This window comes from Thunnus albacares, chromosome 18, assembly GCF_914725855.1.
Source record: "Thunnus albacares chromosome 18, fThuAlb1.1, whole genome shotgun sequence".
Taxonomy (NCBI): Eukaryota; Metazoa; Chordata; class Actinopteri; order Scombriformes; family Scombridae; genus Thunnus; species Thunnus albacares.
The window spans coordinates 26,575,980-26,588,072 of NC_058123.1; the positions used below are offsets into that span (position 1 = coordinate 26,575,980).

The 12,093-nt window shown below is 40.4% G+C and overlaps 1 protein-coding gene across 4 annotated transcripts in view; it reads right to left on the minus strand.

The window, feature by feature from the left end:
* The window catches only part of LOC122968231 (WD repeat-containing protein 7), a 110,878-nt gene that overhangs the window by 7,609 nt on the left and 91,176 nt on the right, over positions 1–12,093 (minus strand). For all 4 annotated transcript variants that reach the window (XM_044333262.1, XM_044333263.1, XM_044333260.1 and 1 more), the window contains 4 exons: positions 9,617–9,734; positions 9,319–9,468; positions 9,078–9,160; positions 7,572–7,671 (listed from right to left, as the gene is read on the minus strand). In XM_044333262.1, coding sequence (XP_044189197.1) covers positions 7,572–7,671; positions 9,078–9,160; positions 9,319–9,468; positions 9,617–9,734 — 451 coding nt within the window. The remainder of the gene's footprint in view (positions 1–7,571; positions 7,672–9,077; positions 9,161–9,318; positions 9,469–9,616; positions 9,735–12,093) is intronic.

Genomic DNA, 12,093 nt, shown 5'->3' on the forward strand with positions numbered 1-12,093 from the left:
CCTGCTGGATAATAGAACTCATGAGATATATTTAGCATACTTAATAAACAATTGCGTAATTAGTCTTATTTAACAGACCTGGATTTGTGTGAATAAGCCATTCTATCAAATGAGATCATAGTGGACATGTTTCATTATTTTAAGACGATGCAGCAAGTGTTTCTCTGATTTCTTATAGTTTCATGATATTAGTAGCTGAGATGGTTGGTGGAGGGACAACCCACACAGATCATATCTTTATTTTTAATTAGCTCCACCTTTTCAGTCTCATTATTGTTATTTTTCCACATACCACTGCTGGTCTTTCCACCAGCACAACCCACCACACCACACCACCATGAAACTAGAAGCTCATGACTTTTCCATCATGCACTCAGAGTGTCCTGAACTCTTCCTGCTTTACTCATTAATCTGTACTCAAGTAGATTTCTTCTGACATCCCCTGTTATTGAGATGTGTTTCTGAATGTTATAATATTCCAGGGTTTTCATGTCTTTGGTGTTATTGGTATTGTTGACAGGTACTGTACTGTGCCATAAAAGTGAGTGTGAGTGTGTTGCACTGTATGGCCCAAGAATGTGCCACGATTTCATCAGTTTATGAAGTGTTATTGAGGTTTTACAGAACCTTTTCACATATGAAAAAGTGACTGGAACAAATCACCACTTCACAATGTTAAAGTATGTTATAAAAAGAAAAACAACTAAAAAACCTCAAGCGTATCTCAAGCAACTTGTCACCAGATCATTCCTCATCAACCGCAGAAGCTAAAATCACAGCAAAACTTGACTTTTCCAAATGATTCCCTCAAGCGCTGGATCCAAACTGCAGCTCCAAGTTCAAACCCACTCTCTTCAATAAATTCCGTGATAAAGACGAAATGAAGAACAAATTTTGGTCCTTGTTGAAATTTCATCGAGGCGTCTCAGAGAAACTTTGCTTTTCTCGTGTGCCGCCCACATTTTTCTTGACAGTAAGTGTTTGCTTTGGATGAGATAATTCCATCAGATGAGGAGCGGCTTCTGGTCCAACAGATGCTGCCGTTCGCCTTCAGAACTCAGGGGACAAAATAAAGCGACGCTGCGCCGTGTGTAACACAATAAACTGTCCCACCAGATGCTGGGTGTGTAACGCAATAAACGCCCTCCCAGAATTCTTCACCCCGCCTCTGCCTGCGACTGGGATTACAAACTCTCACCTCCAGATGAGATTAAGACGCGTTGCCTCAGGCGCCCGGACCCTGAAATAATAACCCGTCTGTGGCGATTAAAGACGAAAAAAAAATAATAACGCAATGAAATGAAAATCTCATCTTTTTAATTCGTTCTCTCCCTCCTTCTTTTAAGGGGAAATCCTATTAGATTCCAGCTGTGTTGGCTGACAGAAAAGCTGAATTAGTGTGATTTCTCTCCAGCTTTCCATCCTGTCTGCCTCTTTCCTTTAAACCCTCTCTCACCTCTTCATGAATCCTTTCATTCCTCCCTTTAACCTTCTTTCCATCCTTCACCTCTTTCTTTTCCATTATTTCCTCTTTGGCGAGATCCCAAATCACATTTCCCATCACTACTATCATTAAAGGTAACGGAGTGGAAACAGTCTGTCTGCAAACATTCATCAGCTCAAACCAACGAATGTTTCAGCCTAAACTGCTTTTTCAAAAAACCTGCATTCATTACATTCACTCATTCATTTGGCAGATGCATTTGTCCAAAGCAACCAATTTGGGGTTTAGTGTCTTGCTCAAAGACACTTCAACATGTGGAGCATGTGACTGACTGACTTGTTCTAACATCTGGGCTACAGCTGTCAGGCTGATCTATAAGTGGCACCTGACACTTCTGATGTGAACTCTCAACTTTTTTCTTCAAGTCAACTGGGACTCATATTCAAAATACTTAATAATCCTCTCAAATGCCATAGAACCTGCAGCACTCACACGCACACACACACACACACACACACACACACACACACACGTGATGGAAACTATAAATATTAAAGTGGGACACAAAGAACTGTGAGATGGAAAATGATACTTAAGTAAATGGAATAATTTAAAGTAACAAAAACACTTCAAAATAAAATCATTAATTCATAACCCTAAAACAGAATCAGGAAATCAAATTATTTTCAAATTGTAATTAATTTATTTGCCGGTTAAAAGCCAATGTAATTAACTGATTTGGTATAGCTATATTAAATTGATCAATTTATTGATTTGTCTTTTAAAAGTTGCTAAATTCTACTCTGGTGGCTCCATACGAGGCCACTTGATTTGAAATATAAGACCAATTTTGCAGATGTGCGAGAACAGCATGCCAAGAGAACATTGTCAGAGCTCTATGATTGAATTACTTCATTGGACTGTTTTGACACAATTTTAGAATATGTGATGAGGTCATTTGAATATTGTAAGACTTTCTGAGGACCTGAAGACAACCAGGTGAAAGAAAAAGACCAAAAAAGGGGAAAAACTGTTTGTTTTAGAGAAAGAAAGCACGAGAGAGAAACAGGATGCAGAGTAGAACTGTTTAATGTGCATCAAATATTGATGCTTTCATATATATTATGATCAGGGTGTGTGTGTGTGTGTGTGTGTGTGTGTCACGGTGGACTGCCTACCAAATCAATCAGCCTATCAGAGAGCAGTGAAGCACACTGAAACCATTTACAGCACTCTGTACTTCAATACACCTGACGCCTGGGGACAGCGCTGTGTGTGTGTGTGTGTGTGTGTGTGTGTGTGTGTGTGTGTGTGTGCGCGCGTGTGTGCGTCTGTATTTCACACAGAGAGCTTGTCACATTTTATTCCCGACCCCCATGACTAAGACTGACAGCTCTTAAACTCCGCCTCCCCTGTGACTGATAACCAATGTTAACTAATAGAAGGTTTTTTCACAGACAGCTGAGTCATTCACAGTTCATGTATTCATTTATTTTATTTTATTTTAATTTATTTCTGTATCCACCATCAGGGGGAGCTATAATAAAGGCAAATTTAGTTAAAAACTCACAAACCATACGTTGCTTATTCAAATACTTTTTTATTGATGTGTTCACTACATTGAGCCTATCCAAGCTTACAAACACACGTGTCTTAAACCACCTGATAAGGCCTTATTCAGCAATGGACTCCTAGTCGCTCTGAGTAGTTAAACCCATAGTTCCAAGATGAGTCAGGTACTCAGACCCCAGTCCCTGCTTGCAGGTCTAGCTAGCATTTTAGCAGGTTGCAGCTCAGTGCTGTGTCAAGATGGATTAGAGTTAGCAAAGTGAAGTTGTTTTAATGAGAGGATGCTAACAATGCTAACATACACGCATAGATAACATTACAGTTATACAGCTAACCCAGTTGTTTTTATTTGTTATCTTTCAGTAGGGAATGCTAACAACTGGTTACAGATAGTGCAACAGTTGTATAACCGAGTTGGCTTCGATTGGGAATGCTAACAACGCTAACGAGTGAGTGTAGATAGCGCTACAGTCACAGTTAACTTAGTATGTTGATTTCAATTGGGAACGCTAACGCAACAAAACCCTGTTGAAAGCAACAATGTTGACGATATAGACGAATACAGAAGTTGCTGGATGTGTGTAAGAGGCAGAGTCTGGTGTTGTCACCTGGATGAACACACATATTTTAGATTAAATAAATCAATTACTGTATTAACTATATGTCATTACATCAGTGAATTTTCACATTAAACTTTCCATTGTATATACTGTATATGTATGTCTATGTATGTTTATGAAAATTAAGATGACGATTAGATTATTAGAAAAGTTGTGGAGGGGCACAGAAGTTCATTTTGTGGTCAGTGGCCGATGACCAATCCCCTGCTGGTTATGACCCCGTGACATACACTGCTAGAGGGGACATTGTTACCTCCTCAAAAATGTAACTACACACCTGGAGACGGCAAGAACTGTGATTTGTCAGCTTTGGCTGCTTGTGTTTTCTCCAAGTTTAGGTGTAGGTTGTTGATATTATCTTATACGTATATATCAGTTATCTTATACGTACTCTTAGCGACACACATCTAGCAAAGCCATCTACACTGCAAACCTGTACCTAACCCCTTGTGTCACACATGAGTTCAACTGAAGCCTGGACAATAGGTGATTTCAGCTTATGGGGGGCTACACTGGTTGACTTCCTATGGGATGTAGTGAGGGAGGTGCTAACCCTGCTAACCCTGAGGCACAGCTACACCTTCAGTAACACAACGTTTCCTCTGGTTCCAGTAGTTACAGAAAGAAACAGATGCAGAGAGAAAGATCAGTCAGATTGTTTCTTTGTGTTCAATTAGTAGACTCAGAGTCTGTTAAAGAAGCAGAGCAAGCAGCTGGACACACACACACACACACACACACACACACATAGAGAAATGCAGCTGACAAAGGCCTGTTCACGGAGGCTGATCAAAGCTGTGGCAGATGGTCATGCAGGGACTAGCTAGCTACGGTTGGACACACACACACACACGCACACACACACACACAAATGAATTATAAACAGAAACTCTGCGTCTTCCCTCATCCCCGTCTTCCTCTCCTCCTCACACCCTTTCTTCTTACTTACTTCCTGTCCCCTTCCTCCCCTCCTCTACCATCTCCTCTTTGCCTTATTTAACCTGTACTTCCTCTCTAAGGCCATCTCTCCTTGTCTTCCTCCTCCTCTTTCTTCATCCTCCGTTTCATCCTGCTCTCCTTCTCTCTAATAAACTGAAACAAATCAAATCATTTAAGTTGCATTACCTCTTTCAAACTGCTTAGAATCAAGACCGCGTTTAGCTATTTAAATATAAAATATAAAATCACAAAAGGATCACCCGGATTTCATGTTGCATTTTGTCCAGAAGTTTCTGAAGTGATGTGACAGGTTGTTATGGATGTGTTAAAACTTTATTTCCATGATGAAAACTGGTCTTTTTCAGCTGTCATGAATATAAACAGCTTCCACAAGAACCTGGCTTTTGTTAAGAGACATGGCGTACAATATGATGAGCTAGTGCATAAACATGGGCCTAATCTTCATAAAAATTCCCAGCACAAGGGTTTATCCATACAACACAAACTGTAAGGTGTCACTTACCCACATGACATTTGTGAGTCATGATGTTTTCCTAAACTGCAGTAAAAGTCTGTCGCTCGCAGCTTTATGTCTTATCGCCTCTGTCTGTTTCTGTTTTTAAGAGCACTTCGCAGATTTAGGATTGTTATTGTAGTCTCCCGCCCTAACTGATGCTGACTCGAGTGACATCACTTGAGGCCATCAGATTTCACACAGCTTCCTCTGGAGCCATAACAGACTTTATACTACTTTTTTTTCCACATATGCAGTAGTACTCCCCAACATCTGGAAACAGACTTTGATGTGTAAAATTGGTGAAGTTAAACATCAACAGCTCCTTGTGGTATTTAAAACTGATCTGCTGACAAAATAAGGTGTAGACAAATGCTCATACATATCTTTAACATAGATCTTTATGGATAAAGGAGTTTACAGCCCCTAATGTTGTTGATAAAAGCTACAAGTAGTACTGCTTCACTATAAAAACTGTCTGATAACTAGACTGTAATGTTGCCTGATTGTTGATTGAGATAAGCAGAATGGTTGAGTTGACATTTATGAAAAAAAATTTGTGGCAGCCAAAACCTCAGCAAAAGTTCCAATAAATAACAGAATCAATACAAATGATCATAATGAATAAAACCTAAAAGATCCAAAAGACTCAACCCTGTTAATGAAGCTGAAATTAAACAATTCAAACACATCCAGCACACACATACACACATACACTCAACATTCCTGCAAAACCATTATCTATTAAATGTTAATCACTGCGAATAACACACAAAGGAAAAGTCTCCTGTCATTACACTGTGCACACAAATATAAACACCTACACACACACACAATCAAACTAGATGTTGGGTGAACAGGGGCCAGTGCTGTTATCAGATATAAATGACCTCCTCCACCAGACTAGACTGCTCAGGTTACTGCAAATCAATACACAGCAAATTACCAACGCACACACTCACACAGAAATACACACAAACATAAACAAACATAAAGGCCAGCAGCACAATCAAACACATCCACCACACAATCACACGTACTGTATGATCAAATATAAATGCGTACAAAGACAAAGCTGTGATTAAGAGAGTCATTGCTTCATTATTAATCAATTACCGAGGCAACAAAACTCCTCGCCTCTCCTTTCTCCTCGTTTACTCCCCTCTTTCCTCACGTCTCTTCCTTTCTCTTAGAAGGTAATCACTCCTTTTCATGGACGGATAGAAAGATTTAAGGATACAATAGGAGAGGAGGAAATGAACAGATTAAAGGAAAGGTAGAAAAATGAATCTAATGACGAAGGCTAAAGGCCATTACACAGCGGGGACGTGACAAATAAACGGCACAAACACGTGAAATGCTCTAGTTCGCATCAAAACTATTCATATCGGCAGCAATACGAATTTGCAACAGAATTTGAGACAGCTCGTTCTGCTGTCAGTCAGCCTGGTGGAGACAGTTTGTCCGGCCGCTGTCCTCACAGCTCTCTAGGATCTGCTGCTGACAGACAGCTGCTTCTGTGGACAGAGACACTGAACGCAGGTCGGAGTTGATGCGGACTGAACGGATATAACACTCTCCTCTTCGTTTGTGGAAGTGAAGAGGAGGAGGACAAGATGATGATGATGATGATCTCCAACCTGTGTTCAGCATCTCTGTCCACAGAAGCAGCCGTCGGACAAACTGCCTTCATCAGGCTGACTGACGGCAGAAACTTACTGAACCAAAATAGTTTAGTTTAGTCGACTCCACAGGCAGGAATCCACAGTGTTTGTATTTATAAATACATGATGATGATGCATATGATGATATATGAAACGTGAATCAATATATTGATTCATTGGCTTTATTTCCCAGCCCACCATACAGGGATTAAAGCAAGGAAAGATTTGTGAGCCTGAAAAGTTATCCAGGAGGAAATGTGCATAAAGTATTGAATTAAACATTATATGAATTTAAAACTGCTCTATGTCTGAAATCAGGCCTGATACCTGAGAACTTTAAGTCCTGCACCATAGCGAACGAGACTACGTGTCTGCCTGCAGTGAAACAGGCGAGCTCACAGACAGACTGGGAGCCTTGATCAATCACTGCAGATAGGATAAATAATTTCAAAACACATACAGCAGGATATTTACGTATCATGTCAACACCCCACATGGACTTTCACGATAAACAGCTGTCTGTGCAGATTACACTTCATGAGCGGTTGATGCTTTTATTTGCTGTGTGAAAGCTCTGAAAAATCAACCTCATTCTGAAAAAAAAAATGATGTCGCTTTTTCATCATGTAATGCTCATGGTCTGTGTGAAAGTACTCATGACAAGAACAACAAAATATATTGATGTGTGAATTAATTGCACTAAAAAAACACCCCCAGTGCATAAAGGCATTAATTCTTGACTTTGGTGTCTATCTGAAACTAATCAGTTGCTGAGGTTTTCCTTCATGTTGTGATCAAACATCAGAGAGTTTTTAACGTACCTGACATTTTCCCGTGCGAACATCGTAGAGGGCCACTGAGCCTTGGCGAGCTCCGACGGCGATGCGATGACTGCGGTCACAGTAACCAACCATGTAGAACCTGAACAAGAGGAAAACAAACGCATTAACACAACACACACAGAGACTAACATTCAACCAGGCATAATCTAACAATTTCACTAAGAAAGAGGGAAGAATTCAAGAGACAGAGTTAACGATAATGGGTGATACCTTTGCTTCCAGTAAAACAAACATATTATACTATTAAGTAAGATTGCAAAGAGATAAAGCACACAGATTTTGAATGCTTTGCAAAATCCCACATGGCATGGGAGGCAGAAATTTACTCAAAAATAAATCTGGGATTTTTAGATGCACCAACGACAAAATGAAGAAAACAATCAAAAAAAGACAACTTGTAATGGGTGCCATAGTAGATGGTCTAATAGACCTAATTTGGCCAGATAACACAAGAGTCCCCAGGCACTGCCTTTCTTTTAGTCCCCTGTGGCGCAATTAGATGGTGGAACAGTGACTGAAACCCCTTCCCCCTCAACCTTTCCAATGTTGGGATTGGGAAGGCTGCGTCCGGCAATATTTCTAACTTTCTGAAACTGACAATCTGACATTGACGGCCACTTCACGCAGCTATAGGACAGGTGTGTGGAGGTGAGAAAGCATGCAAAGTTCAAGCTTTTCTCCCACCTTCAGAACAGCTACACATTTCCCTTCTGTCAGAAGACACAAACTAGTTCTTGTTGAGCATACCTCTGACATTAGGCATCAGATGAGATTTGTCATTTGATATCCCAACATTTGTGGATAGCTGATCACTGCCTGCTACTTCTTTCTTCATGTTAATGAAGAACCATTTCACAAAGTGGGCAGTGTCACAAATGCCCCAACAGCAGCCTGAAACAAAACATGGGCCCCAACCCACAACATCCCTCCTATGAAACGTACCAGCACCACTGTGAGTTCCTCAGACAAACTACGAGCGTGTCTCCTGAGCCTCAGCTCGTGAGGAAGCCTTGCTGTTTAAATATAAGAGCACAGGGGCTTCTCTTGAGCCTCTGGTTTGAGCAAAGGTGTAGCTTGTAATTAAGTTCAGTGGAAAAAAATGGTATGGTACTGGTATTGCTACTGGGAATTAAATAAGTGGAGTTCAAACCTTCATTGAATGGTCTAAATATTATAACTCATGTACCTGTGTTGTTGTTTTTTCCCCAAATTTTAAAGTAAATATCACAAACACAATTATTACATCAAAGCCAAGAGGCGACACACATTAATATATTCACACACCACCAACCACACACAGACTGAGTTGGTTCAGCCACATGCCCTGAGGCTGATATCTGTCACCTGTGAGTTGACCCCTGACCTTTGACATCAGCACAGACACCCAGGGGTCAACTTGCCTTAACTCCTCCTAAATTCACCCCCCACTCACCTTATAAGGAAATGTGTTGAGGCTTGTTAACACACCAATACACACACACTTACTTGCAAATAGCAGGGAAACACTCCTGCAGCCCTTTCTTCTTCACCAGAGAACCTTCAATACAGTACATGATGATATCCATCACCTGAAGAAGAGGAGGAGGAGGAGACAAGGAAGTGGTGATTCACTGACTGGTTGTTCAAAATGTTGTATTGCACTTATGGAAAATGAAACATTTTTCAGAGATGCTGATGCTATCTTGTTTGTAGTTAGCAATATAACATAATATGTAACGTCGTTTACCTCGACTAGCAGATCCACAACGTCTCCAGGCATCTTCTCTATCAGGATGTCGATCACTCGCAGTATCTCAGTCTTGGCTCTGGCCAGAGTGGTGGTGTGAACGTTTTGCTGCGACTGAGAGTTCGCCTGGGCTGCGTTGAACCGATGAACCTGGAAAACAAAAATATATTATGTACTATCTGTTATTACTGGAGGAAGAATGTACTGTATGTCTTTGACATTACACAAAGAGAATCATACTGCATTTGAGACCGTTAAATGAAGCAGCGGTTCGGATGTTTGAATGGTTCAGTCTCACCTCTCTTGCGATGGTGGTGATGAAGGCAGGCGGCCGGGCGGTGGCAATAAGAGAGAGGGCGTGGCGGGCCGAGCGAGCGGAATCTGCTGGCGGATTGAGCGGCAAACCCATGGTAATACTGTCGAGAGAGACAGACAGACATTTTAAAATCTAAAATACAGACAGAAACAGATGATATATTCTTTTTAACATGTTTGAGACAAACCAACATCGAAAGCACAAAATTCAGTGAGGAGAGAAAGGGTGAGAGGGCGACAAAGGTGTCAAAAGATACTGAGATCATGAGTCCCCAAACATATTGGTTCCTACTGAAAAAAAAAGTATAGTTCCATTTTCAGGAAAGGCTCGGTAACTTCCTGAAACAGCTGGACAGCTTAGTTTTCAGCAACAGTAGTGAAAAGCAGAGGTAGGAGAAAGTAATTGTTTTGCTGGTCCAAAGTGAGTTTCGAGCCCTTAAAAAGTCGTTGTGCAACCTTCACAAAATGTCATTTAAAATGTTGAAACAGAAACAATATATTTGCAGAAAAAAATGAATGTTTTGAAAATTTGAATTCAATACTTTCAAATAGATGTAACATTTAAATTCAAACTGATCAGATGTGTCTTATTTTATTCCATGACACAATTACAATCATTTGTAATTTTTAAGTTTTGCATGTTGCCATCTGTTTTTTGGCTTTACATCTGGATATCTTCATCATCATTATCTTTGCTAAAAGTGTCATCTGTCTTCTCTGCCAAATACATCTTTCCCTCCTGCTCGTGCATCCTGACTGGCTGCAGTCAAAGTTGTTAGTAAAATGAATGGATTCTGCACACTTTTTTTTTGAAACTGGTGTCTAAGTCAAAGACGAGATGTAAGTTTTTTGGATTTTGTTGAGTAAAATTTTGAGTCAGATTCATGACTTCAGTCTGACTGGAGTAACACGTCTGAAAAACATTTGTTGGGGACTTTTCAGCAGCTGATTAATACACATTAGATGCTCTGGTGAGTATTTCGGGCAGCAGGATGCTGTGCGTGGGATTGACTAAAATTAATTACAGTGTGTGTGTTCATGGTGATGAAGGAACATTGTGCAACAGTGTGACTCACTGATGTGTTTTTAATAGTTTTTTGGATTATTGACACAGAAGAATACCATATGTTGGATACACACACAATACTTGGTAGTAGGACTGATATATTATTGGTTTTGGTCTTTTTATGTGATTTGTTAACAATAAGAAAAATATACAAAATCTCCTGACTTATCCTTTAAAGACAGGCTTAAAAAAATCAAGAGCGGATGAAAAAGAGACATTTTAACAGACAATTTTTAGAGAGAGGAAGAAACCAAGATTAAATGGAGAAAAGTGGCAGAGAGAGAGCGAGAGAGATCAAGCCTTACTAATATATGGAGTGAAGAGATTAGCGGGTAGCTTATAATGTCAAGGCCGAGTCAATGGGAGCCATTCACCAGACGACGGCATAATGGACTCCCACAATGCAACAGGAATTAGACACACACACACACACACCCTAACAGCTGGCCACACACCCCTCTGTGTGTGTGTATGTGTGTGTGTGTGGGTGTATGCAAGACAGAGAGAGAAAGAGGGAGAGAGGGGGCGAGCGAGGCCACCTTGTTAACAAATGACTCTGGGGAGAGAGAGAGAGGGAGGGAGTGATGGGTGGACGGATGGCCGAGCTGCGCGATTCATCTCCTCTGATTACAGATCACGGCTACAGATCTTGTAATTAATACTGGTAATATATTGGCAATATATCAGCAATATTGAAATGTTTAATTTCGTTTAGAGAGGTGGCTGTAATTGGAAACAGTCGTAATGTTGATATAAGGCAGCGGGAGTGCGGGGAGCTAATTGTACCGACAACCACTGAGGTTAATAACCAACGTTTAGAACATGTAATGAAATAATCTGGGTTATCATTACAGTCATAGGAGAACACACACACACACGCACGCACGCACGCACACACACACACACACACACACACACCAGCATTATTGTCCTGATTTAGTCTACAATGTGAGGTTTACAGTGAAAAACTGGAAATTCTCACAATGAAGAAGCGAGATCCACTTAATGATTTTTTTTTTTACACTTAATAAATAATCAATTATCAAAACTATCATCAACAAACTTTCAATACACTAATTAGATAGCAACTAATTGTCCTCACAGCCTGACAGAAACAAAACGAAAAACAAAAACTAGTCATTTCCAGAAAATAATTAGTCAAACTAAAACTATAACCAGCTAAACTGTCCTGGATTCTGAGTTCAGGCTGAAACTTATACTGCAGCTGACAACAAATACACACACACACACACGCAGGATTCAGTGTGTGTGTGAACCTGGCAACATGACTGCATTCACAGCCAATATCACACTGACATTATCCAGTCAATACTGAGTCACACACACACGCAGCGAGGACTGGAGGTATTGATTTTTTTGTGTGAGGGAGGAGT